The sequence below is a fragment of the Microtus ochrogaster genome, chromosome 5 (assembly GCF_000317375.1).
Source record: "Microtus ochrogaster isolate Prairie Vole_2 chromosome 5, MicOch1.0, whole genome shotgun sequence".
Lineage (NCBI taxonomy): Eukaryota > Metazoa > Chordata > Mammalia > Rodentia > Cricetidae > Microtus > Microtus ochrogaster.
The window spans coordinates 90,063,891-90,081,346 of record NC_022012.1 but is presented as its reverse complement, the minus strand read 5'-3'; the positions used below and the strand labels follow the sequence as shown (position 1 = coordinate 90,081,346).

The window sequence follows — 17,456 nt, the reverse complement described above, 5'->3', positions numbered from 1 at the left end:
CAAAAATTCCATCCTCAATTGTGAGGATGGACACATCAAAAGTACCACCTCCCAAGTCAAAGATCAGCACATTCCTTTCAGCTCCAACCTTCTTATCTAGCCCAAAGGCAATAGCAGCAGCAGTCGGCTCATTGATAATTCGAAAGACATTGAGGCCAGCAATAGTTCCAGCATCTTTTGTTGCCTGCCGCTGAGAATCATTGAAGCAGGTTGGCACTGTGACCACAGCATTGGTAACCGTCTTCCCCAGATAAGCTTCTGCGATCTCCTTCGTCTTAGTCAGAACCATAGAGGACACCTCCTCTGGGTGGAAGCTTTCTGTCTCTCCTCTGTACTCTACTTGGACCTTGGGCCTGCCTGCATCGTTCACCACCATGAAGGGCCAGTGCTTCATGTCAGACTGCACAACGGCATCATCAAACCTACGTCCGATCAGACGTTTGGCATCAAAGACTGTGTTGGTGGGGTTCATCGCAACCTGATTCTTCGCAGCATCCCCAATCAATCGTTCCGTGTCAGTAAAAGCCACATAGCTTGGTGTGGTTCGGTTACCCTGGTCAGTGGCAATAATCTCCACCTTCCCGTGCTGGAAGACGCCCACACACAAGTAGGTGGTGCCAAGATCAATACCGACTGGAGGTCCCTTAGACATGGTTGCTCGCTTGTAGGCCCGGCTGTGCTGGCGAGGAAACCGCACAGATTTCCCCCAAAGCTGGCGCTGCGTTCAATCTTTCTTTCTTTATTAATGGTAATCACAGCACACAGGGGACTTCCACATCACAAGAGTGCTTACTGTTCTTGCGGAGGACCAGAATTCAGTTCCTTGCATCCAACTGCCTTTAACTCTAGTTCCAGGGACCCAATGCCTCCTCTGGCTTCTACAAGCTCCTGCACACCTATTGCCCCCATAAACATGCAGGTTCACAAAACACATGTACATAAAAAGATACATCTTAAAACCCGAAGATGGGTTGGCAAGTGACCTGAGTTAAACTCCTGGAAGCAAGGAAAGAGTGAAGCTGAGATCAACTGTACTGTTCTCTCCGACCCCCACACAGGCTCTGAGGCACACGTCCACACCGCCCTCCAATATCTAAGATTATTACTATTTACAACTCCTCCTCTTGTGGATAACGACATCAAAGCATTATCTTTAAAGTGTGTGAAAATGATTGGTAATTCTATGTGTGTGAACAAATGCTGAAGCCACTATATAAGAAATGAAAAGGTAAGTTATCTCTCAACTTCTCAGCAGGGTTCCAAGTGTTTTTGAGCCTATGCATGGACTGCATACCAATACCACTTTGGCCTACCTTTTTTTTAAATTTTTTATTTTATGTGCATTGGTGTGAAGGTGTCAGATCCCCTGCAACTGGATCTTCAGTTATGAACTGCCATGTGGGTGCTGGGAATTGAACCTGGGTCCTCTGGAAGAGCAGTCAGTGCTCTTAACCACTGAGCCATCATTCCAGCCCCCAGGCCTACTTTCTTTAATGGGTGTATAATCCTAACTTGCTTTAAATGACATAAGGAAAATACATTTTGTGTATATAGTTGCTTCTAAAGAACTTGTATTGCAGTTTCTTGAGTACTAAAATGATAGTCATTGTACTTGAGAGCCCTGAAAATAACACATAGGAATAATGATGGCTAAGTATTCATTACGTGCTAGGCACTTGACCATATTCTCATACCATCTTGGCAAAATGACTGTGTGAGCTAGTGTTCTGTCACCTTGACACAGGCTAGAGTCATTGGAGAGGAGTGAGCCTCAACTGAAAAAAATGCCTCCATAGGGTTAGGATGAAGGCAAGCCTGTAGGTCATTTTCTTAATTAGTGATTGGCATGAGACGGTCCAGTCCATTGTGTGTGGGGGGGGAAGGGGGGCACCCTTGGGCAGATAGCCCTGGATTCTATAAGAAAGCAGGCTAGGCAAGTCATGGGGCAAACCAGTAAGCAGCGCCCCTTCACAGCCTCCGCATCAGCTCCTGTCTCCAGGATCCTGCCCTGTTTGAGTTTCTGTCCTGACTTCCTGATGAGGAGCAGTGATGTGCAAGTGTAGGCCATGGTGTTTCATCACAACCACGGTCACCCTGACTAGGGCAGGGAAATCTCATTTTGCCCATGAGCAGACAGGTTCAGAAGTCAACTCCACAAGATTGCCTTTTCAAAGCTATCTTACTTAGCCACTCTAAGTACTGATCACACTGCCCTTTTAGGGGACAATATTTTCTTAGGCATTGTTATTATATTTACACCATGTACCTGTAAAGGGGTTAATGGCCCACACAAATAGGCTTATTCTAAGTACAAATTTTCACCCCACTATCTGTCTGCATCTTAGGAGAGCATTCTATGTCCTATTCAGAAAATACTGTAAAGTCCTGATCTGTTAACCAACACTATATAACAACCTTTTTGTAAATGAACACTGTTTATGACAAAAAAGGAGAAAACTCCTCATCTATGATTCCGCTTTCAGACATATAGTTTTCTTTAGCATTTGAAAATTCACTCCATTACCTTAAAGAAGCAGTTTTCAACCTGGGAGTCCTGACCAGGACACCAGATATTTACATTATGATTCATTACAGTAGCAAAATTAGTTATGAAGTAGTAACAAAATAATATCACGGTTGGGGGGTCACCAGAACATGAGCAACTGTATGAAAGGGCTACAGCATTTGGAAGGTTGAGAACCACTGCCTTAAAGGAACTAAGATGCTATTTGTTATAGAATTAAAAGATGGATACTTTGAAAATTTTAATTTCTCTAAAAAAAAGTCTTTCAAATATATTTGATAAGTACGGCATAGCAGGTCAGGTCAAGCCTACTGGTAAGTAACTGTTGAATCATTTTTATAAATACATGATGACCAGAGATTACAGCCAGCACCCAGAGTATCTGCTCCTATGGTTAAAGCTCAAGCACATCATGAAGGTGGAAAGCACACAGACCTGTGGAGAAGGCCCTGGTGTGGAGTGTGCTCCTCCCTCGACAAGCTTGCTCTGATGAGATCTCTGTCCTGCAGAATGTCTTCCTGAGATGGACCCTGTCATATGTTTAACAAAGAAAAGAAAGGAATTATTTCAGCTTTCTCAACTCTTGACCATCACAGATGTTTCAACATCCGCAGAATACGTTTATAATTGTATAAAGTATAAGACTAGATTTCAGACTCAATTTTAATCAAACACCGCCACTATCCCCAAAATGTCCAAATTACTTTCAGTTATTTGGGGCGTTCATGCTTTCATTTTCCTTTTAAATGTGTTTGCATGAGTTTGGAGTCCTATAAAACATACGTTTGAACATATCGAAGTGTAACCCATTACATTACTGTTTAAGGTATATTTGCATGAATTCTATGGAAAATGGGAGGTTTTGGCATTATTTCTGTACCCCTCCCCCAAAAAGCAAAAAATGGACAAGTTACTGTTTTAACCATCGAGCCATCTCTCTAGCTCCAAATTTATTTACTTTTATGTGCACTGGTGTGTTGTTGCCTGCATGTATATCTGTGTAAGTGTCAGGTCCCCTGGAACTGGAGTTACAGACCAGTAGTGAGTCACCATGTGGATACTGGAAATCAAACCTGGGTCCTCTGGAAGAGCAGCCAGTGCTCTTAACCACAGTTACTGTTTTAAGACATTTCCTCATAAAATGAATGACCTGGTAAGAACTTTCCTGTGTGTGTAAATATTTTCGTCTTTATTTTCAAAAACTACATAAGAAATTGATTCCAATTTCAGAAAAAGCAATTTTATCTCTTAAAAAAAAAAAAAACCCAACAAACCCCATGAACTATGCCTGAACAGTGTTCTCACTTGGGAAACGCTACAGAATTTTTATCTTATTTTCTATCAAATGCATATGGGCCCACTGGTTTTATTTTTTTTTTGCCGTGGGCAGAGGAGAGACTCGTTAAGTTTTAAAAGCATGGCGTTACATTAGAATCACTCTCAGGAAATGTGGCTGAGGTTTCTAGTTGTCTCCTCAGCCTCTTCTCATCTTCGTCACTGCTAATGGCATTTGATTTGGGGTTCGGTACTGTGTCGCCAGCTCAAGACTGCATTTCCCAAACTCCCTTGCAGGTACAGCCTGGGCAAGAACTTCTTCAAGTCCCCACATCCTTCAAACTTTTATTTATTTATATTGTAGGTGTGACACGACAAAATGAAACCACCAGCCCCCAAACCCCACACCTATAAAGATACTTTTAAAGAATCTAATGTACTCATGATCTTCTCTCTGTAACAGTCTCACAGGTATTAATTTGTTTATCAGGAGGAACTGCTGGTGTAAGGATGAAAAAAATTTACTTAATACTTATATAACATAAATTATAGACCAGGCATGTGGCTCACTCCCATAATCTAATACTTGGGAGATGAGGAGGACTGCCATAAGTTTGGGGACAGCCTGGGCTACATAGTGAGTTCTGGGCCAACTTGGGATACAGAATAAAGGTCTGTCTCAAAAGTACCATCTCAATGCTACACTTTAGTGTAACAAGGGAAAGCTATTAGGACTTCACATATACCCTACATTTGATGTACTACAGTATAGGATTTCAAATAGTTTGAGGCCCTGGCTTTACTGCAGTGACAAAGTGCATGTGGATAGCCTGTGGAGAAGGAGAAACAGAATCAGCAAAGCATCAGGGAGGTCTGACCACCAGCATCGGAGACATGCTTTGGGTTGTTCTTTACTGGTCTCCATAGAATAGAAATTAAAATGATCCTCAGACCCCTTCAGTTTTTGTGTCATAAATTAAAAAAATAGGCTCCTTAGTGAATATTTAAAATACACATTTATTGGAAACCTCTTGAAAGCCAACAATACAAAATAAATATTGTTAGGATAAGAAAATAGTTTTATACTTACTGTCACTGCAGAAAAGGTTGAACCTAGACCAGCAAAAATTAAAATCCTCAAAAGGATTGTCCTTAACATGCAAAAACTCCTTATGGAAGTGAGTAGGCTGCACTTCTCTGAACAGCACTCTTGGAAATTCCCTCAAGGTCCACATGTCCACATGCACTATAGCTTTCCTGGGACCTTCACTACACTGCCCAACACTAGGGCCCCACACTGGCTATTTACTTTAACTCAATGTATTATATCACTGTGGCTGAGTCTGAACTCTCAGAACCAACTGCTCTGAATGTAAATGGCCAGGGTAAGGTGTTGGGAAAGCCCAGCAGAGCCACCTCTGAAATGCTGACCTTCCTAAGAGCAAACACTAGTAGCCAAGTTTGCAAATAGTCAATAGAGAGCTACTAGTATGACCACAAAGGCTGCTGCTACACACCCTGAAGGTATCCTAAATTATGTGTCACATAAATGGTGTCTTAGCATTTTAAAATTATGGGCAGAGTAGACACAGACAAGTTATGAATGTGAAAATAAACTGCTTTTTTTGGCTCATTCTTAAATTTCTATATCCAAGAAGATTTTACTCAGATTTAAAAGTACATAAAACAACATAGTTTTAACTTGGAAACCTTGGGGGAAAGCCACCGGCTCTTGTTAGTGTCTTAGCATCAGGTGTGGTATTTTTCACGGTAAGACCCCCTGCTGTCAAGAATGCCTGACTAGGAAAGCGGTCAGGTTTTCTTGCCCTTTCAACACTCCTCCCTACCTCAAACCAAACTCTAAAAGTTTCTCACCTCTCAGAATTCATGTCATCATCAGTTTAAACTGATGGAACTTTCAAAAGGTTCTTGTACTTCTAATAACCTGTTTCTATGAACTGCTAGCATACGATAGATATAAACTAAAAGCATATTTATTCCCTAGCACCACCTAGTGGAACAGAATAAGTAAGAAGAACCACACTCCACTTCCACAGACACTGTCTTTCTGAATTACTCTAAACAAATTTCTTTTTGTTTTAATGTATGTACTGAATACACTCTGTCCATGTACTATGCTAACCTCTTTATACAATCCCTAACTTAACATTTATGAAAAGTTATTTAATGCCCATAGAATATAAATTTCTTGAAAGTAAATGACATTCCTAATTTCCATATTCAATAAAAAACACAGTGAGCCAGATTTCCATGATCGCATGGTACTGTTTCTCATTCTACAGTGAAAAGTCTATGTATAAAATGTAAACATACTTTAATTTATAGAAACTATCAAATTATTTCCTTTCAAAAAGAGAATACACACTGACAATGATTCCGAGTTTCAAAGTGCCAGTCTTCTCTAGCAGGCAAGCAAGCAAACAGCTGTTTTCAAGGGACTCATTAGTGGCTGCCATCACTGAGCTTATGGAACAGAATGCTCAAATACAGAGAAATGGTGATGTCTAGCCAGCCACAAGTTTAAAGGTAGGGCAGTAATGTTTAGTGCAGTCAAGTAACAGAGACAGAAACCATTTGGGCTCTAAGCCAAGTAGACATCCATTTTTGTGGTGCTTTCTTTTACCAGGTCCAGGGTTTCCAATATGGCTTCTCACTGTCCAGTACGGATGAAGTTAGTCAGGTGGAAGCAGAAAGCTCCCGTGCTCCGACTTGCAGCTCATTCTCAGCGGGCACTGACAGATAAAGACTACATTCTACAAGAGAGAAGTGTGAGCACATCTGCCATATTTGGGGTATGGGTACACAACTCTGGCTGAGTCAGAGAATGGCAAGCACTCTACTTTTAGAAGGTGACCTCCAGGGAAAAGTGGACAGGAGTCCTTAGCAGTATGTAAGGCTTTGGTGGGCAAATAGTTGAGGAGAGGATTAAAATACACAAATGTGAAAATATCCTGGTGTAGTCGGGCGGTGGTGGCGCACGCCTTTAATCCCAGCACTCAGGAGGCAGAGGCAGGAGGATCTCTGTGAGTTCGAGACCAGCCTGGTCTACAAGAGCTAGTTCCAGGACAGGCTCCAAAACCACAGAGAAACCCTGTCTCGAAAAAACAAAAAAACAAACAAACAAAAAATTCTGGTGCCATTTTTTCATATTCCCTGGCTTTATCTGAAAACTCAGCTGTTTTTGAACCCAGGGTAAATCATGGTAAACAGACTCCTAGGGAGAAACTGAGAGGCAGTCTGCCAGTCTGCATGAATGGATGACTTTAGGCTAAGCATGCTAGGGTGGAGGCAGTCTGCATGAACGGGTGACTGTAAGTTAATCAAGCTATGGCAGCAGGCTTGGCAGATGTTTTTCTTGTTCATTTTCCTAATTCTTGAATTCTCAAATGTTTTGAGTCTTCTGAAAAGAAATAGGCTATGTAAGGCTTCCTTTGTTAGTGGTAAACTTGTTTTTTCCCCCAAGAATTCTATAATGATGTCTCTTTTGTCTAAACTAAACAAACTGTTAGGTTAAATAAAATGGAAAAAGTTAAAACTAAGTTCTCTTTAAAATTTTCAGACACATTCAAAATGAGAGGAACCCTATGGAAGGGAAGTTTGGGGAAAAAATTAAAATAAAAATTAAATTATTGGTGGTTTGAATGAGAATAGTCCTCCTGGGCTATGTTTAAATGCTTGGTCTGCTGTTGATACAACTGTTTAGGAAGGGTTGGGAAGCATGGCCCTGTTGAAGGAGGTGTGAGTGACACTGGAGGGTAGGGCAGGAGGTGGAATCTGAGGTATAACAAGCTCGTGGGATTCCAGATAGCTCTCTTTCTCTGTCTTGCGCCTGTGAATCAGATGTAAGCTCTTTGCTATCGCTCCAATACCCTGCGTGCCTGTTGCTATGTTCCCAGACATGATGATCATGGAGTTAAACCCTCTGGAACCTTGACCCCCAAATTAAATGCTTCTCTTATAAATTGCTTGGTAATGGTGTTTTGTCACAACAATAGAAAAGTAACTAAGAAATAGTTCAATATACATTTTAAATCAAGTCTTAAAATTATATTCTAAGGCGAGAATGAATATATAGGATATATGAAATACTAGCAACAATGAACATTCTATGCTATAATTAATTATAGACCTATGACTTAGTACTTAGTTACACAACCTATATATGATACACGAAGTGCACAAGTTCCCAATGTAACAATGCTGAAGTACCATCTGTTTGGCTTTCTGCAGCTCTACTTTGAGATCGTTGCATTCCTTCCTCATGAGCTCCAGCTCTTGTTCCAAACCATGGATCTTCAAGTCACAGCTTAACTTTTCTACCTCCCAGTTAGATGAGGGTGGATTTAAATTCCTCATCACTAGAAAAAGGATAGACAACAAAATAGTTATTTTTGCTTTTAATACCAAATACAGTTCCTAGGTGACACTGGTAAAATATCAGTAAGTAACCAGCACTAAACAAGCATAAATACTAAGGCTCAGCCAGCATCATGAACTCCATCAAAGTTTGCAATTTGACTGACAGAATGCATGTCAAAACAACTTCACTCTTAAACACCTGACTATGGAACTTAACACAGCTGGAACCTACAGTACCCGACTTAGTCCTTCATTTCTCCATCTCCAAAATGTCCCGACCATCAACCTGGGAAGATCTCACATTGAATTTTTTACTGAAAGGTCTGTCAATAGGCGTTTCTTCTGCTTATCTCACGAGACTGTAGATGGGAACAAGACTATCATCTCCATTTCCCAGACAAACTTTCCTTTCGGCATCTCATCTATACATTTCATCAACTTTCAGGAAGAAAAAGATTTAAGAGACAATCAGGCCACTCCATGACAACATGTTTAACTGTGGGCAGTAAGTTCAGTAGGAAGGCCAAGTCAGGAGAACTCAGTGGGTGAGAGTTTTGGAGAGGATGGGGTTTTGTCTTTGCTCCTCTACTTTATTATACACTACCCTTGAATAAATACATCATATCTTCTGTAGGGAAACTACAATTTTCAGATAAAGAAAAGTTAGTAAGATATTGTGTGAAAAAAAGAACAGAAAAAAAATAGCCTTTATCATACAGATATAGGAAACGGATTATGAATATAACACACAAATGGAAAGATCAATTAATTCTATTAGAATATTCATAATAAGTAAGTGGCATACCCTGCTGAGTTTCCACCTCTGTTCTTAGCTGCAGAAGCTCTACTTCTTTAGACTGTAGCTGTTCATTCAATACTTTCAAAGATTCAGTGTTGTCTTTATTCTAGTTAAGTAGGGAAAATGCCAAATTACAGTCAATAAAATCTCTAGGTTTGTCTTATTTCTTACTTTTTAGGTCAACATTGAATAAATCTCATTCTAACTTTTAAAAGCAAGATGGGGAAAATGAACCCTGATTCTCACTAATCTTTGTTTCTTAGGACATCACTGCTCACTGGATTAAAAACAAAACAAAAACAAAATAAAACGTTCACAATGAGTAATCTGACCTTGTCATACTTGTTTCAAAGTCAGTCAGTGGTGCTAGGAGACTTTAAGTCCTTAACATCATTAAATACTAAGCATTTATTTTTGTATGTTATTGGAAAATATAGTTTTCCATATGCCATGAGCATGTTTATTTTAATTAATAAATGTAAATGTTTAACCCTTTAATTCTAAACTTCTTGCAAGACAAAATAATTAAAATATAAAGTATTTTCAAATCAACTTACTATTTTCTCCAATTTGTTCTTCAAGCTGTCTCTCTCGATGCAAACCTCTCGATATGCATGATAGGCCTTATTCACTTGTTCTCGTCCCACAGAACTTGTTTCTTCATCTGCTCGAGCTCCGGCAAGCTGATAGCATGACATTAGGGGAAGAAACCTTCCGTGAGTATTCTGCAGAATCACGTAAGTTCATCTCGTGGTGGCTCTACACCTTACTCTAACCATGTCAACGTAAGGATAAAGCCTACCTTTGCCTAAAATTAAGTGACTATTGACTCCCACACAATCTCACTAACAAGACAAATATAATAGAAAAAAAACTCAAAAAAGAAACCCAAACACATATGTTTGTTGCTCAACAGTAATCTGTACTTTGTACTATCTGCTTTATAATATACGTAATAATCACACTATAATACAGTAGTCTTGGAAGTGTCCGGGTAGTTTCCAAATCTACAATATCTAATTTCTATCACCAGAAAAGTATCAAATCAGACTCGACTTCTTAAGGAATACACATGTCACTTCATTAAATCTTACATTATTCCAGCAATTGAAATTAATAGATTGATGGTCACAAAGTACAGATTTTGTATGTTAACTATGCACTAAATTCCATGATTTTATTGAAGTTTAAAAGCACAACTAGTATGCTAATATATGACAAGCAGACTTAATTACTAAGTTAAAATGAATGAGAAGAAATTATGATAATACTATGAAATGACTTCCTTGCTTTGCAATCCCACCAAGCGAATAAGTTCTACCAACACCCACCCCTCAAGTTTTTAAATACAGGGAAATTTCTTAAGAACTCATTTCTTGGCTGGGCGGTGGTGGCACATGTCTTTAATCCCAGCACTCGGGAGGCAGAGACAGGCGGATCTCTGTGAGTTCGAGGCCAGCCTGGTCTACAAGAGCTAGTGCCAGGACAGGCTCCAAAGCTACAGAGAAACCCTGTCTTGAAAAACTAAAAGAACTCATTTCTTGGACTGGAGAGATGACTTGACAGTTGGGAGCACTGACTGTTCTTCTAAAGGACCTGGGTTCAATTTCCACCACCCACGTGGCAGTTCATAGCTATGATTCCAGTTCCAGGGAATCTGACAACCTCATACAGAGACACATGCAGGCAAAACCCCAATGTACATTAAATAAATTAATTAGTCTTTAAAAGAAAACAAACTCATTTCTTTTACCATTTGAAGTTCTTGTTTTTGTAAGATAATAATACAAACCTGATTTGAAGAAATAAACTAATTAGAACCTTAAAATGCCATAAATAAATGTGCAGCCAAGAAAAAGTTTGACATATAAAATCAAGTTAAGTCTGATGATTTAGACTGCATTTCGGCTACCTCAGATAATATTAAGAAATGTAACCCTTAGTATGGGAAGTACATATCACTGTCAGCTTCAAGGGTTACTCCTACTTTCCCCAGGAAAGCAAAGAGAATGCAGAAGTAAAGGGTCCGTCCAATCCCGCTGAAGAGCTTGCCAACCACAGAAGCAAAGTCATTTACTAGGATCTTACTCTTCTGTACAGACTTGGAAATGCTGTTACAGGCATATACCAGGGCGGGGTGACAGCTCAGTTGGTAAACGCTTGTTGCACAAGCGTGCAGACCAGAGATCAACCCTCAGGTTAAAACCCTGGTGTTGTGTGTACTTGTAACCCCAGTCAAAGGAGACAGTGACTGGAAGATCCCGAGGCTCCCTAGCCAGGTAGCCTAGTCTAATTAGTAACCACTGTGACCCAGTGTGAGATCCTGTCTCAACAAAGAAGGTGAACAGCTCCTAAGGAACAACACCCGAAGCTGATTTCTGGCCTTCAAATATATGCAGGTACACATGCGTGTGCAACACACACACATGGAAAAAAAATGACAACAATACATAGCGATGACAGTAGGCAATATGAAAACAAGGAAAAGAAAATGCTGGAACAGAAAATCTTTAAGTTTTTAAATCTTGTCCTACGAGATTACCAAGCACATGGTACAACTGATGCAACATAGTTTAGTGGTGAACAATTTAGAAATTCTTACTTAGTCTTGGAAGACAGATTAGAAAATATTTTAAATATCAAATATTTGGAATTATTCTTTATGTCAAATATAATCAAAAGAAAAAATGACCTTTTCTTCCAAAGCCCTTATTCTTTTCTTTAAGAAAGAGTTTTCTTTCTCTGAATCTTTAAGTCTCTTCTTGATGTCTTCATATGCGGTGACAAGAGCAAAATGTGAAGCAACAGACTCATCTCCTGAATACCCTGAGAGTGGAGTCACCGTCTCTCTTCTGTGGGCTTTCTCATGATTCAGAATGCAGATGTCATCTTCTACTAGTGTGTCCATGGCAGCTATGGAGTCGAGAAAGCAGGGAAGACAAGCTAGATTTACAACGTGAACACTGAGAACAACCTTAAAGCTATCCTTTCAGAGGGAGCACAGGGTAACTGCTATAAGCAAGCTGCCCAGGCTCTAACCCAAAAGAGAGGCAGAGGCCTGGACTAAAGTACAAGATCTCCTTTGAGGACATGCCTCTAATGATCTAAGGATCTCTCCTAATGCCACACTTCTGGAAGGTCCACAACACCATCACTACCAATGTGGGGACCAGACCATAACAGTTGTGAATCTACTTAACAAGTGTAAGTGTAAGGGGCTGGGTGACTTAGTGGGTAAGCTGTTATGGCTCAGGAAATATTAATAGCCACTTTTATAATATAAAGGATGAAAATGAATACAAATAAAGAACTTAGATCCAGTACTATAATCCATTACTATTAAGTTCTATAAAAGTATGAAATTACACTGGATTAGGGTTCAGCAGTAGAACATTTGCCAAGCATGTATCAGGTTCTAAGTTGGATCCCTAGCTAAATAAAACATGACTGTAAAATACTATTTTACCTAAAAGAATATTTTGGCCCATATTCTATAAAATGTTTTCAAAGATAGCCTAGACACGACACTTACACTTGTTAAGTAGATTCACCACTGTTATGGTCTGGTCCCAACAGTGGTAGTGATGGTGTTGTGGACCTTCCAGAAGTGTGGCATTAGGGAAGATCCTTAGATCATTAGAGGCATGTCTTCAAAGGAGATCTTGTACCTTAGTCCAGGCCTCTAACTCTCTCTTCCTACCTTGATGGGAGTTATTTCTCAGTGCCCTGCCACAATGGGCCACTTACTCCCCCCAGAGGTCCAAAGTCAAGACACCCATCTTAATAACTAAATTTCTAAAATTGGGACCCAAAAAGTTATCTTTTACTTCATAAGTAGCCCATTTACTCGTATTTCACATCAGAATACAAGGCTGAGTCATATAACCACCAATCAACTACTCGGCCCTGTGCTGCTCAGAAGCATCCACTTTAATTCCCAAGGCTCCCTACAATAAGAGGTAGAAAGTCTTATTGCAGAAGAGAAAATTGGCCAGGGTGGGTCAGATTAGTGTTCAGCAGATGCTGTCTTGTTTTAGAGCCAGAGTTACTAATATTTTCCCCTCCACAATCAACCTTTTTTTTTCCCCAAAGAAAACCTTACATCCATCAAGGCCTTAGAAAACGAGTAGGGAAGCTCACATCTGTAATCACAGCACTTGGAAGGCTGAGCTGGAATGACTACTACCAGTTCAAGGCTGCCTGGGCTAGAGAGAGAGTCTCAGGCAGTCTTGGGCTAGCTACAGTATGGAACCCTGTGATAATGTAGCTACAAAACCAGCCAGCTAGCCCACAAGTTTGATGCTTCTGAGTAAATGGCACTAAAGTTAAATAATCAAGCTAATGCTAATATGCAACATTTTAAGAAACTTGCTTGTACGTATTCTTATTTACCATAATTAAAAAAATACTTACATTCCAATAATCTTTAGTAATTTAGTGTCAAGAATAGACAAACACAGTCACTGGACTGCTGCTGAAGTCTAGCGGAGGAGCATCTCTCTAGCATAGAGAAAACTGGGATTCTATGTTAAATCCTGCAAGGTGACAACAGTTGCTATGAGACCGTGCATCTACCAGGCAGCAGGTCACAGCACTCCTCTCCTTCCTTCCGCTCTTAACATGCTTTCCACCTCTCTACCAGGATGATCTCCGCACTGCTGGTGCCAAGATTAATACAGATGTCTCACGCAGGGCTGGGCATTCAGTCTCTAATTCTCATCACTTTGACCCAGCATGCATCTCGCCAGTGACTGGTGACCACTGCAAAAGGAAGCTTCTCTGACCAAGTCTGACAGCAGCCCGGATTTGCCCATGCCTGCAGCAGGGCTGATGGAGGGAGTTGGGTTGAGTGGTTTGGGCCTGGGGAGGATTGGGAAGCCCTTACCTGCCTGCACTGAGGTTAGGGTTAGGTGGGGGTGGGAGTTGGACCTCGTGCTCAAACCAAATACAGGTTCTTCATAAAACACACTGAATAGTGTGACTGTAATTTTTCCCAATAAGAATCCAGACAAGCTCTATGATACAATGGCCTAAGGTTAAGAAAATCAAGTTCTAGTCTATAATCTGTCACCCTGATTACATACTAGTTCACTTCAGTTCTCTGGATCTCAACTCTCACAGCTATACATAACAGGCTTGGATTGTATCATTAAAATACCACCTCCTAATCCAAATACAGAATGGCAACCTGAACAGATAAAAAGAAACTCACAGTTGTGTCATAAACTGACTGATAAGTTAGATATATTTACACTAAACTTGGCTAGAAAAAAGCTACCAACACCAGAGTCAAGGAAATCGACTTAAAGAGGTGAGTAAATGTCTCTGCGATCATACCTGTGGCACGTCAAAGAGCTGGGGTTTGAATTAAGGCCTACTGTGCATTACTTTCTAAACTGAATACTGTTTAGAATTTCCACTGGCGGGCTGGAGAGATGGCTCAGAGGTTGAGAGCACTGAATGCTCTTGCAGAGGTCCTGAGTTCATATCCCAGCAACCATATGGTGGCTCACAACCATCTATGAGATCGGGTGCCCTCTTCTGGCCTGCAAGTGTACATGCAGGCAGAACACTGTATACATAATAAATAAAATCTTTAAAAAAATTTCCATTGGGTTCCTATCTCTAAAAAGTTAGGATATTTGAGAACCCACTTCATCTAGGTCAATTAAACAGTGGGCAAAAAAAGACTGTCTTATGGAGGAGAACCAGGAAATAACAAGTGACTCTTTTTCTCATTTTAAATAATTAGGGGCAGGAGTGGCTTCTGTTCCTTTAAAAGGGATTCTCAAGCGCCCTTTTAAAAAGATGCCAGCACTTCATTGATGCACCTTTCCAACCATATGCTCTGTAATTCATTAAGTCTCCAAAAGCTTAAGCACTTCAGATATGCAATATGAGCAATTCCATTTTCATGATGATCCTGACTCACGGCCTGCAGTAGTTCAGAGCCCAGCTGCCATGGCTAAGGCTTTCAAGACTCAAGTACGGCTCTGTCGGCCTTCCCCTCACTCCTCTGCTGCAGTGCATCTCAACGCAACCAACACCTCCACGAGATACTGTCAGTAACTATGTTCTAACAACGAGACAACTTCAATTCAGGGAAGTGCCATTAAAGTTAGGTTGGTCCCATTCAGAAGTTGTTTATTATTATTATTATTATTATTATTATTATTACTATTATTATTACTACTACTACTACTACTACTACTACTACCGCATCACTTCACTCAGTGGGAACTACAATGACCTGCGCTAACATTAACGAAGCACTTCTGGTTTAGGCAGTTTTACAGTAGACACTGTGCTTCACCGTATTTTTTTAAAGAGGTCTCACTGTGTAAGGGGCTGGCCTGGAACTCAGAAATCAGCATGCCTGTTTCCCAAGTGCTGCGATTATTTAGGGCGCGTGCCACCATACGCAATGTGTGCTTCACCTTTTAATGAACTAGGTAGTTCTTAAGGATTCTTTAAATCAAGGTAAAAACACTGAGATGGGTAAGCACATCTCAAGTCACAGGTGAGGTAATTACATATGCAAACAGGTTGCCAGCTCAGAGCCGGTCCAGCTCTTAGAGACTGTTATCTGGAAAGTGAGCAGTGTACTTCAGAAAAGGGGAAAGCAAGCAGGAGTAAGAGGCTTAGCCTCTAACTCGTGTTATGTGACCAGATGGAAAATCCAATGCTTACATCCCAGGGCTTTTGATCTAATCCACTGCCGTTTCCCATGACAGCATGCTGGCTCTTAGATATCAAACGCTCACATTTGCATGAAAACGAGCATTTACGAACCTTAGGGCAATCAGTATTTTGTAGAGATCCAGCAAATAATCCCAACTATTCCCAGTTTGAGAAGAAGGAGTGGGCACCGCGGACGGGGTCACGACATTTTTGGAGAACTAGAAATGAAACTGCTTTAAGATTTTGTTCACTCCAACTAAAAACTCAAACGGGGGGCGAGACGGGGGATGTCTTCTGTATTTAAAGAGCAGAAGCCAATTTCAACCCCAGTGGTCAATGTTTTTGATTATCGTATTATTTTGTTCTGAGCAATTTATGTTCTGATTTGTAGTAGCTTCCATGGGTAGTCCATCTCACCTCTAAGAACCGAGGTCCCGGTGAGGAGGACTACTACTAGCCTACCTTGCAATACAGCCAAAAAAAGACTGACGGTCACTGCCCAGACGCCATTGACAGTACCCGTGTCCCTTTCCCTTTCCGACATAAATGCCACCTCAGTGCAGGAAATAAAACTGAAAGTATTCCCAGTCGATCAAAGTAGGGCCGTGAAGGCTTGGGAAGAGCCTGTGGCAGCCGGGCGGTGGGGATGACAGGGGCTGGGGATGCTACGCTGGGCCGCTCCGTACCGCGGAGGGGCGCCGGGGACAGAAGACGACGTGTGTGTGGCCAGGCGACAGCCACCAGGCCGGTCTAGGCCGTCTGCACCCTCCCGGCGAGCGCGAGCGATCCACTCACCCTGAACCCTGGCTACGTAGGGCCGCCCCCAAGGCCACCGGGTTTCGCTTCCCCAGTGTTTGGAAACCGACTGAAAACAAACCGGGTCGCCAGGGGTCACCACGGGCTTCCGGTTTCCTCGAAGACACCGCCGCTCCCCTCGTCAAGGTGGCCGCCGCAGGTGTACCGAGGGAGTCCCATGTCTTCGGCCGCGGCTCCCGCAGGCCTGTCGTCGGGGGGCCGGGAGGTCACGGGCGAGCAGAGCAGGAGCGGCCCGGGGCCGCCCGAGCAGGCCCGTTACCCCGCAGCACGCGCGCTAGCTCGGCTGACGAGAGGTTTCTAGAAGGGGCCACGAACGCCCCGCAGCCCACAAAGGTGTCGCCGCTGCACACACCCTGTGAACCAGCGCAGGGCGACGAAACCGGAAGCGGGACCTGAAGGATCTGCGGGCACCGCGGAGCGGCGCTCTGGCCGGGAAGGGCGGGGCGGACTACAAGTCCCATGAGCCTCTGCGCGAGCGCGCGGGGGGGGGTGCGCACCACGAGTCCCGTGAGCCTCCGCGGCGGGGCGCACTACGAGTCCCAGTGGTCTCTGCGGCGGGAGCCTGGTGAGGCGTCGCAGCGGGCCGCGGGGAGGCGGAGTGGAGCTGGGAAAGTCGCGGGCCGGCTGCAGCGGGTCTGAGGCCCGTGTTCAGGGCGCCCTCTAGCGCGTCCTTTCCACTCGGCGGCCTCGCCGGTACCGGAAGGTGGGTGGCTGCGGCTCGGCTTGGCGGCGCCTGGCGTGGTGGCTGCTAACCCGCGAGCTGACGTGCGTCCGCGCTCCCTGGAACCCATGCAGGCCCCGTGTTGAGGGTCGCGCGGCGATCTCCCTGGGTGTCGGTGAAGCGAGGTCGCTCTGTGTTTCCCACGCCCCTCACTGGCTCAGCTGGGGTTCCGGAATCCTCTTCAGTGACGTAGGAGAAGAGGGGACCATGGCCAACTTTGCCTTGTTCTGGCTTCCTTAGAGTTGCTCCCCCCCCCCCCC

At 42.6% G+C, this 17,456-nt stretch overlaps 2 protein-coding genes across 8 annotated transcripts in view; one reads left to right on the top strand and one right to left on the bottom strand.

The window, feature by feature from the left end:
- Azi2 (5-azacytidine induced 2) overlaps positions 1–16,919 on the bottom strand; it is a 24,834-nt gene extending 7,915 nt beyond the window's left edge. Inside the window, exons 1-7 of one of the 7 annotated variants that reach the window (XM_026779373.1) lie at positions 16,537–16,919; positions 15,771–15,877; positions 11,671–11,891; positions 9,536–9,661; positions 8,985–9,084; positions 8,030–8,178; positions 2,960–3,054 (exon numbers count right to left, since the gene is read on the bottom strand). In XM_026779373.1, coding sequence (XP_026635174.1) covers positions 2,960–3,054; positions 8,030–8,178; positions 8,985–9,084; positions 9,536–9,661; positions 11,671–11,886 — 686 coding nt within the window. In that variant the 5' untranslated portion in view covers positions 11,887–11,891; positions 15,771–15,877; positions 16,537–16,919. Of the gene's footprint in view, positions 1–2,959; positions 3,055–8,029; positions 8,179–8,984; positions 9,085–9,535; positions 9,662–11,670; positions 11,892–13,391; positions 13,939–15,770; positions 15,878–16,345; positions 16,401–16,454 lie in introns of those variants that run through there. The other 6 variants (XM_005348067.2, XM_013346578.2, XM_026779375.1 and 3 more) reach the window with 6 other exon arrangements.
- A 113-nt stretch (positions 16,920–17,032) lies between these two features.
- The window catches only part of Zcwpw2 (zinc finger CW-type and PWWP domain containing 2), a 115,114-nt gene continuing 114,690 nt past the window's right edge, over positions 17,033–17,456 (top strand). Inside the window, exon 1 of the mRNA XM_026779377.1 lies at positions 17,033–17,178. The gene's annotated coding sequence lies outside the window, so the exon portion shown is untranslated. The remainder of the gene's footprint in view (positions 17,179–17,456) is intronic.